The 16,220-nt window shown below is 47.0% G+C and overlaps 1 protein-coding gene across 7 annotated transcripts; it reads left to right on the top strand.

The window, feature by feature from the left end:
• The first annotated feature begins 2,602 nt into the window (after positions 1–2,602).
• On the top strand, positions 2,603–7,831 carry LOC119322007 (protein MOR1-like). Of its 7 annotated transcripts, XR_005155340.1 has the most exons (6): positions 2,603–2,778; positions 2,879–4,075; positions 4,158–4,295; positions 4,382–5,282; positions 5,691–5,727; positions 6,832–7,831. XR_005155340.1 is itself a non-coding variant. In XM_037595519.1 (4 exons), exons 1-4 carry the CDS (start codon positions 3,670–3,672, stop codon positions 4,404–4,406), a joined length of 495 nt encoding a protein of 164 aa, XP_037451416.1. In that variant the 5' UTR covers positions 2,799–3,669; the 3' UTR covers positions 4,407–6,768. The 7 variants fall into 7 exon arrangements, 2 of the variants coding, with proteins under 2 accessions (XP_037451416.1, XP_037451417.1); XR_005155337.1 differs by having other exon boundaries at positions 4,382–5,727; XR_005155338.1 differs by lacking the exon at positions 6,832–7,831 and having other exon boundaries at positions 4,382–4,498; positions 5,217–6,768.
• Positions 7,832–16,220: the final 8,389 nt, after the last annotated feature.

The raw sequence follows: 16,220 nt of genomic DNA, 5'->3' as shown, positions 1-16,220 counted from the left end.
CCACAGGTACCAATTTGTGGTTTTGATACAAGATTGGATACAAGGGATGAACTAGGGTTTTGAGAGGAGATGGTGCTGGTGAAGATGTTGATGGAGATTGACCCCCTCCTGATGAGAGGATCGTTGGTGATGACGTTGGTGATGATTTCCCCCTCCCGGAGGAAAGTGTCCCCGGCAGAACAGCTTTGCCAGAGCCCTAGATTGATTCCGCCAAGGTTCCGCCTCGTGGCGGCGGAGTTTCATCCCGTAAGCTTGCCCTCGAATATTTCCAGGGTAAGAGTGATGATATATCAGAAGATAGATGTCGGAGGCCCACCAGGGGGCCCAGGAGATAGGGGGCGCGCCCTATAGGGGGGGGGGGGGGCGCCCCCTGTCTCCTGGACAGGGTGTGGCCCCCCTGGCCTATTTCTTTCACTCATAAATTCTTAATAAATCCAAAAGGTTGTTTCGTGGAGTTTCAGGACTTTTGGAGTTGTGCAGAATGGGTTTCCAACGTTTGCTCCTTTTCTAGCCAGAATTCCAGCTGCCGGCATTCCCCCTCTTCATGGTAAACCTTGTAAAATAAGAGAGAATAGCCATAAATATTGAGATATAAAGTGTAATGACATCCCATAATGCAATAATTATTGATATAAAAGCATGATGCAAAATGGACGCATCATGCATCAGTATTAGTTCTCTGAGAATCTTGCCTAGCTCTCTTAGGATGGCCCTTAGGATACAAAGGTTCCTGGGCCATTTTACCACCTCTAGTAACCCTAACAGCATTACCATTGTTCTTATTATTTAACTCATTGAGAAAATCATCTTGTGCCTTAAGTACTTGTTCTACTTGAGTTGTTGTTCACTAATAATCTTAAGATCACTTTTAACTCTAGACATATATTCACTCAAGTGTTCAACCATATAAGCATAACATTTCAATTGTCTACCAACATAAGCATTAAAGTTTTCTTGTTTAACAATGAAATTATCAAACTCATCCAAGCATTGACTAGCAGACTTATTATGAGGGATATCACCTTTATCAAATCTATATAGAGAATTTACCTTTACTACCTGTGTCGGGTTATCAAGACCATGTATTTCTTCAATAGGTGGTAAATTCTTCACGTCTTCAGCTTCAATTCCCTTTTCTTTCATAGATTTATTTGCCTCTTGGATATCTTCGGGACTGAGAAATAAAATACCCCTTTTCTTCGGAGTTGGCTTAGGAGTTGGTTCAGGAAGTGTCCAATCATTATCATTACTCAATATATTATTCTATAGCAATTCAGCTTGATCAATAGTTCTTTCCCTGAAAACGCAACCGGCACAATTATCCAGGTGGTCTCTGGAAGCATCGGTTAGTCCATTACAAAAGATATCAAGTATTTCTTTTTTCTTCAAAGGATGATCAGGCAAAGCATTAAGTAATTGGAGAAGCCTCCCCCGAACTTGTGGGAGACTCTCTTCTTCAATTTGCACAAAATTAAATATTTCCTACAAGGCAGCTTGTTTCTTATGAGCAGGAAAATATTTTGCAGAGAAGTAGTAAATCATATCCTGTGGACTACGCACACAACCAGGAGCAAGAGAATTAAACCATAACTTAGCATCACCCTTTAATGAGAAAGGAAACAATTTAAGAATATAGTAATAGCGGAATTTTTCCTCATAAATAAATAGGGTGGCTATATCATTCAGTTTAGTAAGGTGTGTGATACGTCTTCAACGTATCTAAGTATTCATGCTAATTTAAAACAAAACAGAGGCTGGGCAACTCGCTCCAAGAGCTCCCTGATGGCTTCCTTCGTTCGCCGTCCGATTCTGGTCAATGTGGTCATTTTTTTGCTTCGAGCCGTTGGATGTTCGCTGGAATTGACCTGTGTCGTTTTCACCACGTGGTAGATTTTGGACAGGGAATGACCTGTGGGCTCGGGCTAGATCCAATTGGCTGGGTGAAACTATCCTGGGTGTCCGCGCGCCTCTCCACACGCGCCGCGTCACGCGCGCCGCGCCATCCGCGTCGTGCGGCGTGGGTGAGCCGCAGAGGGCTGGCCAACGCTTATGCACCCGATTTCTCTGCCCATGTCTGTGCTACACCGATGACGGGTGGGCCGTTGTTGCCTTTGGTCCCGCTCGTCGGTTGCACTGGGTGTCCGTCCCGTGGTGTAGGGTGTAGGCTAGAATTTTCTGGGGTCAACCGCTCTTGGCGGGAACCTCCTATCGCATTGCGCGCGTCGTGCATTGTGGGTAGCCGCTGCGGAGGGGCCGGCCGGTGCATGTGCACCCGGCTTGTGCGCCCACCTTTGGCCTGCCGTAATGACGGGTGGGCCAGTGCTGCTTCTGGTCCCGCTTGTCGGCTTCACCGGGTGCGTGTCTCGTTGTCTCGTTGGCTGGGTTGGTCGTTCCCGCGTGAGGAGGTTTTGGCAATCAACTCCGCGCGGCACGCGACGTGGGGTCTGTGCCAGGTCGTGCCAAGTCATGGGCGCTGTTTTTTCGTGTGGCCGTTCATTTTGCGTGCGTTCAATGACCGGTGGGCCTTATACTGCTGGTCCCATGCGTAAGCCTAATGGTTTGTCTCCTTCCACGCACATCTCTTCACGCGGCAGGGTGAAAGCAACCCTAGAGCCCTCATCATTCCTTCCATCCACTCCCCAATGCCTCCTCCTCATCCCCAGCCGGCGGCTCGACCTCTCGTGCCCTCGCCGACATCAACCTCTCCTGCACTCACACGCCAGCCGCCGATCTCCCGCGCCCTCACCCGCCAGCAGCCGAAGTCGCTCTCCCCCGCAGGTCGCCGTGCCCGGGATTTATGGCTGCTCCTTCGCCTCGCCCATCTAGATCCTCCATCGCCTCCCTCCCTTGCTGATGTTCATCTTATCTATTTATGCAGGGGGCTCGTCCTTCCGTGGTGCTCAGCCACCGTCCGGTTTGGAGGGGGAATAGGAGACCCCCAACGAAAACGAGCGTGCTAGCGGTGGACCCAAGGATGCGCGGTGATTGTGCCAGGTCCATGCTCCAGTTCTTCTGTTGGGTGAGCTTCTTCACCCTTCTTGTCAAGGAGATGTTCATGTCTAGGTAGGTTCCTACAAATGGGATTCCTTTTGTTTCTTTCAGTCGACCAGATGCTCAGATCTAGCTAGGCTTTCATGTAGAAATTTTGTTGTCTTTTTAAGTTTGTTGGGTACCTCAGCTAAGTTTCCGCAAAGTGGATTTTTGTTTGTTACTGCTCAAGAGATGCTCTCGGATCTAGCTATATTCCTGAAAGTTTTTTTTGTTGGCTTTCTTAGTTTGTTTGGTACCTTGATCTTTCCTCGTCGAGAAGGGGATATATTTGTCCTGGAGCTCCATTTCTCTTTATGGAGGAGTCTTTTGTTCCTTTGCTTGATTTGGCGCCTGGCGTGGGCATCTGTTTCAAGAGGGGACGACATACAATCCATGCAAGTGTGCTTAGTTGTTGTATGTATGGAAGCTGCAGCATCTTGCCAATTAGTCCCCACTAAAATTAATTTACCTCTCCATCTTTTTGTCTCGTGGATATCGATGCGAGTACTGTAGGTAAATAAATGTTCTATGGGAAAACATGCTGATTCAGAACCATAGCAAATGGAACTGTGCTTTGTAAGTAACTGGTACAGACGCTATTTAGAACCATAGCAAAACAACTATACAATTAAAATATCCATGACTAATTTGCAAGGTACAGCAGCGCGGAAGCAGCAACAGTCATGTTCTCAAGCTTTGATTTTGTATATAGAGCTAACGATCCATGCCCAATATGAAAAAATATCATTTCTGCTTGGTCTTTTGTCCTTGGACCCTTCAAGATGGCCATCCCCTACTCCATCAGAGTCCCTTGCTATAAAAAATCAGAAGTTTTCAGATTTAGTTGTCAAATGCTTAATTAAGTTGACAAAGGTATGTTGTCATTTTTATTTGACCATTCTGAATCTGTACAGATATCACTTCTGAATGCACATGTCATCTTTCAGGTTCTTCAGAGTACAATATATGAGGTTGACCTTGATTGCATTCTTCAAAGTGTTCATATTTATTTACAAGAACTTGGAATGGAAGAGATACGGAGGAGGTTTGTGCTGATCCCTTGCAGTTTACCATATAGCTGTTCATTTGATTTCTTTTTGTACATTAAACAATTGCATATGCTGTAGGGCTGGAGCTGATAACAAGCCATTAAGAATGGTCAAAATTGTGCTGCATGAACTTGTAAAGCTACGAGGCACAGCAATAAAAGGTCACCTTTCAATGGTTCCTATAGACTCTGAGCATACATTGATCTTAATCTCCAGGTAGAATTTGCAACTGCACCCTTTGATTTTTTCATAAAGCTTCTATGCCTCTTTTTTTTCTAAACAATACTATTGGGTCATCCTAGACCCTTGCAGCAGCTAGGATGTTAACCCCATCTGGACCTATGGGTCAAACTCACTCGGGTGATGCTGCATCGAACACACCAAATCCATCAGTTCATTCAACGGATGCACAATTGAAGGTTACTCCAATTCCTTTCTCCTTCTATCAATGTCGTGCTTGTGGGTAATTTTTTTTTACTTGGAGTTCATGGTACTGTATGCATTTAGATTATTTGCGTTTTGCCAATCAAAAGTTCCGACTTAAACTGTACTACCATTGCTATCATGGCATTGTGCATGGATGAGCGCAATGCACACACTCGTTCTTTTGTTCTTAAATACCACCATATTCCCCCATCGTAGTTTGCTAAGATGATACTATTAAATAATTTATGCATGAGTATGTATAAGATATTTTGTTACTCGGATTATAACTCTTGCCTGTGTTTGTTGATCCAAACAAAGATGTTTACTCAAGGTTGGTTTGTTGATATTATACATTGATTTGATCCACTTTCCACATTTCCATTGTTAAACCCTAAACAGGCATCCATGTCCTTGGTGCCACTTCTTTACATTTATAAGCATTGTAATCCTTTTTCAGTGGTGACTGTAAATGATTATTTGGCACAGCGAGATGCTAAATGGATGGGTCGCGTTCATTGTTTTCTTGGCCTAACTGTCGGTCTAATTGAGGTGTACTTCTACATAATGGTGTTGTCATACTTTCTAGACTCCCTTATCATTCTGGCTTGGAACTAGTCAGTTTCTGCGCTGTTACAGTATTTTTATATAAATGTATGATCGGAGGAAAACATTCAACCTTCTTTCACTCTTTCATCTGTGGCATATGCATAGGCGGGTATGAAGTCTGATGAGAGGAGAGCCAACTATATGTGTGACATTACATACACTAATAACTCGGTAAGATGCTCAGTAGAACAACAACTTTAAGATAGTTCTATAGTGGCTATTCATCTGAGGACCTTTCTTCTTCTTGCAACTTGGTATTATATGTTAAAGTTGTCTTCATTTCAGATTAGAAGTAATAATAAAATAAGTTGTCTTTGAATCTGCCTGTGAGCTGCGGCCATACTTGTTAATGAACCCTTTACCTACTTATCTTGGTTATGTAGTACTTTATAGTCATATCCCATATCAGTATCCTTGTCTAATTTAAGATTGCTTTTCTTACTATGAAGAAGATTTGTGCTGCTGTAGTGTTCTTCAGTTTCTGGTGTTTAGATGCCAGTTCATTGTTGAGACAGTTCTGCTTTGTCCGTCTTCTGGAAAATGCAGTAAGTAAATTTTGTTTTCTGGACATTTTTGCAGATCCTATTCGCCAAAGGAAAAATAAACAGATAGAGAGGTATAAATTCAACAAAAAACATTTTTTATTAAAAGGCTATTCCATTTGTCACCTATTGTACTTGCCCATGACTAAAACAATTAATACATGGTTTTCTTTTCAAAGCATGCACGAAATTAGTAGGCCTCTGCGCAACGGGTTTAGTGCTGCCAGGAGATTAAGTATATTCATGAAGTTGTGCAAAGTTTAAAATTGGTTGCAGTATCTCACATTTGTCAAATCCTCATATGTTGCTGGTAGTCATGCTTATGCCCAGAATATTAAGTAAGCTTGTGCTATGCTGTGACTAAATAAAGCAATGTTCAGACTTATCTTTTGTTTGCTCTACTTAAAGTGTTCAGGGTTTACCCAGAGGGCAATTATATGTTTCCTACTGCCATCTCCCACGTGACGTCAAGAAAATCCCTGATGTTTATGTTTTACTTGGCCTAAATTTTGGTTTTCAAATAGTTCTGCCTCTCAATTTGATATTTCTACTTGCTTTTGCTTAGTAATATGATGTACTGTTTTCTAGCTCTAGGCCTACTTGCATTCAAGGTTCAGTTGATTGTTCTTCTTAAGGGTGTTTTTTTAATTAGTGGCATCAACATGTGGCACTAATTCCGTTGTGCATTGTATTGTGAATTTTCCAAGCAACACCATTATGGTAAATAGAGATGCTAATGAGAATAACAGAGATGCTAAGAGACAACCTTTTGGGGATATAAACAACATGGCTTATGAGTCCGAAGAAAGCTGTCTTTTGGTTCTTGAAGCCCTGCACTTTCCTGGTGGAGTAGAAGCAAAATAATTCAGAGACTTTAAAGCTACTGCGCTTCATGTACTTAGGATTAATTCTTAGTCTCGGTTTGAAATACTCCCCACTTCTTACTATTTGATTGATACGTCTGATGGACATTTTGTCAAGCAAATGAACAGAAGGCATATGTATTATTACGAGTGAAGCCATCCATACAAGTTAAGATATTAATAATCCTGTATGTGGAATTCAAGATATAGAGAAATGTTATTATTCTTCTGCAAATTGGTTGCTTGACCAAATGTACTGTAAATGACCTTTTTATTGTTCAAGATATACATAAATGTTGTTGTTCTTCATTGTAGTGGATGATATCCATCCCAATTATTGAGATGATGGGAGTACTACTAAGGAGTTTTCTCTCTGACTGAACGAAGCTGCTGTGGAAGAAGGGATAAATAAGTGTTGAGGAAGAAGGGATAAATATGTTGCTCCATTCATGGGCCAAACTGGCTGCCATACGACTGCTTTGAAATATACATGCGGTTAAGTGGCACATAAATACTTTTTTTTTCAAACATACGAAAACAAATTGATAGAAACACTACTCTTTTTAAAATAGTATAAGGCCTCATTAACTGATTTCATACATGGTGTTAAGTATGCGTATATTCTTAGGCAAAAAGATATGCACTAATACTAATTTTTATATAAAAGGGTCTAAATTTTTACAGCAGAGTGCTTGCTCAAATAAAAGATTATTGAAAATACATATATTTTGAATGCGATGTGGATTTGAATAAGACTCGCCGCTACCAAAGTAAAATGTGCATGTACATCATATTGTAGACAACAAACCTATACTTTTTATTTTATCAAAGGGGGTGAAATTTGTTACTGTATGTACTTGCTCACAAGTAAAACAACTAATACATGTTTTTTCTACATGCACATATGGATTAAAAAAGATACACGTATTTCCGGCGGCATAACTTTGAATGGGACCGTGTGCTACCAAATTAAAATGTCTATATGCATCTGATTATAGACAACAAAATACCTTAGTTTCATACTAAATGTGATTAGATTTGTTCTATGCTACTAAATTTAAATGTGTATATACATCTATTGTAGACATCATGTCCCCGCTTTTCCAAACTAAGAGAGATAAACTTTGTTGTTTTATGTGATTGCCCATAACAAAATCAACTAAACCATGGATTTCTTTTCATCGCTAACATGGAATCAGTAGGTCTCTGCGCCATTTGGTGCAACGGGTCCACTAGTATATTATCATTATTGGATGTTTTACAATCATTTTATAGCAACTTTATATCATTTTTTGGGACTAACCTATTGACCTAGTGCCCAGTGCCAGTTGCTGTCTTTTGCTTGTTTTTTACATCGTAGGAAATCAATATCAAATGGAGTCCAAACACCGCAACGATTTACGATGATTTTTTATGGACCAGAAGGAACCCAATGGGCCAGATCTGCACCTGGGGGGTACCCCGAGGGGGGCACAACCCACAGGGCGCGCCAGGGCCCCCTGGTGAGGGAATCCTGGACTATGGGGTCCTTGAGGAGCCGGCCTATGTGACTTGGGTCAGACTGATGGGCTATAAAGATACAATATAGAAGGCCCTCCCTCGTGTCCGGATGGGACTCTCCTTTGCGTGGATGGCAAGCTTGGCGTTTGGATCATGTATTCCTTTCTCTATAAACCGACCTTGTACAACCCTAGGCCCCTCCCGTGTCTATATAAACTAGAGGGTTTAGTCCGTAGAGGGACGATCACAATCATACAGGCTAGACTTCTAGGGTTTAGTCCTTATGATCTCGAGGTAGATCAACTCCTGTAACCCCTATACTCATCAAGGTCAATCAAGCAGGAAGTAGGGTATTACCTCCATCAAGAGGGCCCGAACCTAGGTAAAACATTGTGTCCCTGCCTCCTGTTACCTTCGATCCTCAGACGCACAGTTCGGGACCCCCTACCCGAGATCTGCCGGTTTTGACACCGACATTGGTGCTTTCATTGAGAGTTCCTCTGTGCCGTTGCTAGAAGGCTCGATGGCTCCATCAATCATCCACAACACCGCCATGAGGGATACTTTCCTCCCCGGCCAGATCTTCGTATTCGGCGGCTTCGCACTGCGGGCCAACTCGATTGGCCAGCTGGAGCAGATCGACAGCTACGCCCCCGGTCATTAGATCAATTTTGGAAATCAGAGCTATGTCACTAATAGTCGAGGAGACTCGATCTTCCAAGGGTTCGCGCCACCAACCATCGCTCTGGCCTTAGATCCGGAGCGCATCACCAGATCCGAAGACGGGAGTTTAGAGCCCGCCGGACTCTCGAAGGCTATAGAGCCGGTCACCGGAGAACCAGAGGGGATCGCCTCACCGGCAGGCCCGGAGTTGCACCAGGCTCCCCTCACCATTGTGAAACCGGACTCGCCTCCGGACACTATCTCCGAACTTTCTAGGTCCACATTATGTGAGTTCGGCCACCGAACTTCTGCCCCGCCCAACTCGTTGTACTCTCGCTTTCCCATCCAGACCTTGCTCCTAGACGAGGCCCTGGACCTTATGCGATCTCTCGATATTACAGAAGGATCGCTGCCAAACTATGCCCAGCCCATACCAGGGGTTGAGAGCAGGGAATTTTACATCCCACCCACCACCCACTTCATAGCCACTACCGAGGACTTAACCGACACGCTCTTCTATAACTTTGAAGACATCGACGGTATGGACGACGATGCCGGAGACATACAAAGCTAGAACTCGCCGGTCACTGGACGCTGGACGGCTACTTCCACATATGACGTATACATGGTGGGCACACCCAAAGAAGATGAGGACGACGGTGGTAAAGATCCAGATGAGGACAAGCCTTCTGAGGCACCACCAAAGCGCCGGCGTCAATGATGCCGCTCGAAACCACGTCGTGAAAAAGACAGCAATACCGGCACCGGAGACAATAATACTCTGGAAAACGCCGAAGACCAAGTAGCCCCTATCGAACAAACATTCGAACAGGAAAACTTAGAGGATGGGCAATTCAACCCTGATGATCCTATTAAGGACGAGGGCTCAGAGGATAGTAATTACCTACCGACCTCTGAAGAGGACAACAACCTCGGTGACGAAGAGTTTATCGTGCCATAGGATCCCCTCGAACTAGAGTGCTTCAAGCACATGCTAATTGCCACAGCAAGAAGCCTGAAAAAGAAGTAGCAGCAGCTTCAAGCTGATCAGGACCTGCTCAATGACAGATGGACTAATGTCCTAGCAGCCAAGGAATACGGACTCGAGCGCCCAACCAAGAGTTACCCAAAGTGCCAGCTGCTACCATGAGGCCTTGGAGCCAATACCCCCAAGGTGTAAGGACGACGATAGACCTGATCGACAACCGCGTGGTCGGGACAGACCGGCAACTCAAGCCGAAAACCAGCCTGCACCACCCCGCCGTAAAGGCAGAGAGACATCGGCTACAGGATACACTTACGACTTACGACAAGACCTGGAAAGTAGAGCCAGTCAGACCAGATCGATATATGGATCAAGGGGTCGTGCTCCTACACGAGAAGATGGCCATCAGGCCTGGTGTTGGTGTCAAAACCGGCGGATCTCGGGTAGGGGGGTCCCAAACTATGCGTCTAAGGCTAATGGTAACAGGAGGCGGGGGACACGATGTTTACCCAGGTTCGGGCCCTCTTGATGGAGGTAATACCCTACTTCCTGCTTGATTGATCTTGATGATATGAGTATTACAAGAGTTGATCTACCACGAGATTGTAGAGGCTAAACCCTAGAAGCTAGCCTATGATTATGATTGTTCTTGTCCTACGGACTAAACCCTCCGGTTTATATAGACACCGGAGGGGGCTAGGGTTACACAGAGTCGGTTACAGAGAAGGAGATCTACACACCCGAATCGCCAAGCTTGCCTTCCACGCAAAGGAGAGTCCCACCCGGACACGGGACGAAGCCTTCAATCTTGTATCTTCATAGTCCAACAGTCCGAACAAAGTATATAGTCCGTCCGTCCGAGGACCCCCTAATCCAGGACTCCCTCAGTAGCCCCTGAACCAGGCTTCAATGACGATGAGTCCGACGCGCAGATTGTCTTCGGCATTGCAAGGTGAGTTCTTCTCAAAAATCCCTGAGTACCTGTTGTAACGAGTAGTGTCCGGCTTCCCGTTAATGTTGCACTCCTTAGCTTATGTGCCCTAATAATGGCAGTTTCCACGTGTCGAGCGAATGCGAGAAGTCAGAGCATTTTTACATCTGCCACCCTGACCATGTTAGTAAATCATCTATTAAAGAGACGGGGATCCTCAGATGCGAATCACGCCATCTTCCCCAAGCAAGGATTCATTATAGCGTGCCCGTGAAAACCATTCCATCATGGCCGGCCACCGCAACTCCTCCTCTTGCCCCCCTAGCGCAAAGCCAGGCGATTGGGTAAAGTGAGTCGTATCCCACAACCAGCTGGTGGAGCTGCAGACCCAGGGGTTTCTCCTGCCTTCATACCTTGTCCCCGTCTGAGCCGGACTAGCCACCTACAATGGCGGGGAGCAAGCAGAGAGCTTCCCCAACCCATCCAGGGGGGAGAGAGTATGCCTTGTCCCTTACTTGCTGAGGGGCCTTGGACTTCCAATCCATCCATTCCTCCGTGGGCTCCTGGAGCATTACGGCCTCCGACTGCATAACTTCACCCATGCCTCCATACTGCACATCGCAGGTTATGTCGCCCTTTGTGAGCTATTTCTAGGCTGCGAGGCTCATTTCGAGCTATAGAAGGGGTTGTTCTGCCTCGTCCCTCGTAATCAGGAGGGATCAATATATCAAGTGGGCGGAGCCGAAATATGGCGCGTCGCCGAGACCGGATACTTGTCCAGTACTCCAAAGAAGACATCCGAAGATTCGCCCTCGGAGTGGTTTTATGTAGAGGACGTTCCCCTTCCGGACCCAATTCAGATGGGCCTTCCTGAGTTTGTGAAACTGCAACTATCCCTAGGTGGTTTTGGTAATTCATAACAACATATAGCTCATTGAGCTAATACTATTCCAAGACAAATATTCCAGGAAAGCTCAATGAATGGCATGGCATGGATGATGAAAGTGGATCCCTCAAAACATTAAGGACAAAAGGATTGGCTCAAGCTCAAAAGCTCAAGACTCTACATTTTATATTTTAGTGATCCAATATCACATTGAGTCTATAGGAAAAGCCAATACAATCAAGGAGGGATGAGGTGCTGCTTAATGAGTTTCTTGCTTCAAGTGCTTAGTGATATGCTCCAAAAACCCTCAACTACTTTCTCATATCCACATATATATGACCTAAACCTAAAGTCAAAATCGGTCCCAACGATTCTTTCTATCCGCCGCCACCAAGTTCAAATGTCATAGCCACTGCCACAAACCCTAGGCAAATCGGTCTCACCGATAGGGATCTCGGTCTCACCAAGATGGGACTGTAATCTCTCTGTTTCCCTTCGTAACGTTTCAGTCTAACTGAAGTGAGCGATCGGTCCCACCGAGATTGCAATGTAAACTATCTGTTCCCCTTTCGTAACATTTCGGTCTCACCGAAAAGAGCGAATCGGTCCCACCGAGTTTACCTGACCAACTCTCTGGTTAGCTAATTACCAAAATCGGTCTCATCGAGTTTGTGTAATCGGTCTCACCGAGATTAAGTTATGCCCTAACCCTAACCATATCGGTCCCACCGAGTTGCATGTCGGTCCCACCGAAATCACTAACGGTCATTAGGTTTACTGAATCGGTCCGACCGAGTTTGTAGATTCGGTCCCACCGAGATTGGTAAATTGTGTGTAACGGTTAGATTTTGTGTGGAGGATATATATACCCCTCCACCTCCTCTTCATTCGTGGAAAGAGCCATCAGAACAAACCTACACTTCCAACTTACCATTTCTGAGAGAGAACTACCTACTCATGTGTTGAGGCCAAGATATTCCATTCCTACTATATGAATCTTGATCTCTAGCCTTCCCCAAGTTGCTTTCCACTCAAATCTTCTTTCCACCAGATCCAAATCCTATGAGAGAGAGTTGAGTGTTGGGGAGACTATCATTTGAAGCACAAGAGCAAGGACTTCATCATCAACACACCATTTCTTACTTCTTGGAGAGTGGTGTCTCCTAGATTGGCTAGGTGTCTGATAACCCACAAGTATAGGGGATCGCAACAGTTTTCGAGGGTAGAGTATTTAACCCAAATTTGTTGATTCGACACAAGGGGAGCCAAAGAATATTCTCAAGTATTAGCAGTTGAGTTGTCAATTCAACCACACCTGGAAACTTAGTATCTGCAGCAAAGTGTTTAGTAGCAAAGTAATATGATAGTGGTGGTAACGGTAACAAAAGTAAAGACAGCAAAAAGTAATGTTTTTGGTAGTTTGAGTGATTGTAACAGTAACAACGGAAAAGTAAATAAGCGAGAACCAGTATATGGAAAACTCGTAGGCATCGGATCAATGATGGATAATTATGCCGGATGTGGTTTGTCATGTAACAGTCATAACATAGGGTGACACAGAACTAGCTCCAGTTCATCAATGTAATATAGGCATGTATTCCGAATATAGTCATACGTGCTTATGGAAAAGAACTTGCATGACATCTTTTGTCCTACCCTCCCGTGGCAGCAGGGTCCTATTGGAAACTAAGGGATATTAAGGCCTCCTTTTAATAGAGAACCAGAACAAAGCATTAGCACATAGTGAATACATGAACTCCTCAAACTATGGTCATCACCGGGAGTGGTCCCGATTATTGTCACTTCAGGGTTGCCGGATCATAACACATAGTAGGTGACTATAGACTTGCAAGATAGGATCAAGAACTCACATATATTCATGAAAACATAATAGGTTCAGATCTAAAATCATGGTACTCGGGCCCTAGTGACAAGCATTAAGCATAGCAAAGTCATAGCAACATCAATCTCAGAACATAGTGGATACTAGGGATCAAACCCTAACAAAACTAACTCGATTACATGATAAATATCATCCAACCTATCACCGTCCAGCAAGCCTACGATGGAAGTACTCATGCACGGCAGTGAGCATCATGAAATTGGTGATCGAGGATGGTTGATGATGATGACGGCGACAAATTCCCCTCTCCGGAGCCCCGAACGGACTCCAGATCAGCCCTCCCGAGAGAGATTAGGGCTTGGCGGTGGCTCCGTATCGTAAAACGCGATGATTTCTTCTCTCTGATTTTTTTCTCCTCGAAAGCCAATATATGGAGTTGGAGTTGGCGTCGGAGGGCCACCAGGGGGCCCACGAGGTAGGGTGCGCGCCCAAGGGGGCGCCCCCACCCTCATGGACAGGGTGTCGGTGTACTAGAGTAGGGGTACCCTAGTATCCCGAACTTGTGCACGGGCAGTTGCAACACCCCGCGGCAAGGCTTGCCGGGCGACCGCCAAGGTCCTCCGTGGTTCCCTTGGAGCCATTCAAGAACAAAGTATTCAAGCCAAGGAGACAAGGCCCCGGCAAGAGGAACTTGCCGGGAAGGCCAACCAAGGCATCCCAAGGAACTTGCCGCGATGCGCCGCGCGTCCCGACAAGGCAACAAGGCCCCGGCAAGAGGAGCTTGCCGGGAAGATCAACCAAGACATCTCGAGGCCTGGTGAGCGACAAGCTTCCGGGCGCGACAAGACGACGACCGCGGCAAGGCGCTTGCCGCGGCAAGTAACCACCCTGTACCCGCGCTCCAGCGCATCCACCAACGTGTCGCCCTGGGGGCCTTCCCAGGCGCGCGTGGCGAGAGGCTGTGCAGCCAGCGGTGCGCGGTGGCATGCGACGCTGACAAGATCGCCATCATGGCGAACGGTGGCGTCCCTGACGGTACCTTTCTGCACTGTTTGGGCGACACAAACGGGCATTCAATGCCTTTGTCCCCTGCCGTCAGGGTTAGGTAGGATACACTGTGCAAGTAGGTGTACCAACCGCAACTCCTTTTTACGCTTTTACCCTTCTCTGCGTTGCCACCTGTCGGTGACCCCTTGAGCATATAAAAGGAGGCCCATGCGCAACGTAGAGGGGGGTTTCGATTCATTCGGAAGCCAGAAAAAAAACACCTAGCTCTCTCGAGCAAGAACACAATACAATCAGACAAGTAGCAGTAGGAGTATTATCTCTCCGGAGAGCTCCGAAGCTGGGTAAACTGCTCGTGTGCTTCGCCTCGATCCGCTCTTCGTGCGACCTCCGCCCCCCGCTGAACCGAAAGGGTCCCGGTCCGCCGGCCCCATAGGTGTTCGTGGATCAGTTTCCCCGACATCCTTGGCGCGCCAGGTAGGGGGCGTCGAGGTTGTGTGAACCTGATCCGGCATTCACACGAGCTAGATCTTCATTTTCTTCATCAACATGCCACCGAAGAAGAAGGCTTCGGAGGCAGCTGTTCCGTCCGCGTCGGTGCCACCGCCACCGGAGCAAGCGGGTGGTGGGGTGGACGCTGGCGGAAGAACGGACGTCGACGAGGAAGCTCACGACGCTGCCAGGTCCAAGGGCAAGGCGACGCAGACCTCGATGTCCGTGCTTGTTCCGCGCCCATCTCAGGAGGCGCAGGACCGACAGCGTCATGGTACTCGCAGTACCATACGTTTGTTGGGCCAAGATCAAGCTGGTGGATCCCGGGGCGCTCAGGACCAGCATGCACGCCAACATGCCAGCACGAGCGAGACACGGTCGCCCGGACGGGATAGTGCTCCTTCTAACATAGTTAGAAGTCCGAGCATATCCCGCTCCTCGCGCCGTCCGCCACTGCCGCCCACCACTCCAGCAGAGGCTTTGGCGCGAGCTCAACTGCTCCTGGATTACCCTCCAACGTCGGACAAGATCGACGAATGGAGGGCCACCATTCAGAGTCTCATCGGCTACGCCAACGGCGACACTCCGCGGCAGCCGAGCACGTCGCTGCCGCGGCAAGGTTGCCAGGCGCGAGCCGGTGGCAACGAAACTGGTGGGGGAGCAACCACCATGCAATCACCACCCCGAAGGCCAAGATCGCCGACTCGCCGGATCCACGTCGACAGCGACTCCACCGCGTCGTCGGATCCACGAGCTCATCGCGATCAGCGCCAAGTTCTTCACGATCGACAACAAGAAGACGCTCATACTCGCATCGAGCGCCGAAGAGAAGCGCGACGTCAATCTGACAAGCGCGCTGGGCCCTCTGTTGACATGCATGCGCCAGGGGAACCAGGCGACTTGCCGTACGCGGTAGGTTGCCCTGCATTCACTCGTGAGCTGCGGCGAGTCCAGTGGCCCAGCACGAAGAACTTCAAGCCAGACGTACCGGAGAAGTACGACGGCAAGACGCATCCGTCGGAGTTCCTCAGCATCTACACCATTGCGGTGCAGGCTGCCGGGGGACGGGACGACAAGATCCTTGCCAACTACTTCCCGCTGGTGGTCAAGCCCAACGTCAGATCCTGGCTCATGCACTTGCCGGACAACTCCATATCCTCTTGGGCTGATCTATGCCATCAGTTTGTCGGCGCCTTCACAGGCGGCCACAAGCCTCATGGCCAAGAGAGTGACCTTCATCTGCTCGCCTAGAAGGAAGGAGAACCCCTGCGCAAGTACATTCAGAGATTCAGCAATGTACAACACAACATCCCAGACGTCCACCCTGCCGCGGTGATCAACGCGTTCCATCAGAACACGCGAAACCGCAGGATGCGGGAGGAAATGGCGATGTGCAAGA

The sequence above is a fragment of the Triticum dicoccoides genome, chromosome 6B (genome assembly GCF_002162155.2).
Source record: "Triticum dicoccoides isolate Atlit2015 ecotype Zavitan chromosome 6B, WEW_v2.0, whole genome shotgun sequence".
Taxonomy (NCBI): domain Eukaryota; kingdom Viridiplantae; phylum Streptophyta; class Magnoliopsida; order Poales; family Poaceae; genus Triticum; species Triticum dicoccoides.
Note: the sequence above shows the minus strand (reverse complement) of the source record. Positions and strands in the feature narration are given on the sequence as shown.

Bases quoted from the DNA above. Each gene is read 5' to 3' on its own strand.
- LOC119322007 (XM_037595519.1), top strand. From the start codon at position 3,670: ATGACTAATTTGCAAGGTACAGCAGCGCGGAAGCAGCAACAGTCATGT. The intron at 3,904-3,977 runs GTATGTTGTCAT...GTCATCTTTCAG, and splicing joins GCTTAATTAAGTTGACAAAG to GTTCTTCAGAGTACAATATA. The intron at 4,296-4,381 runs GTAGAATTTGCA...GGGTCATCCTAG, and splicing joins ACATTGATCTTAATCTCCAG to ACCCTTGCAGCAGCTAGGAT.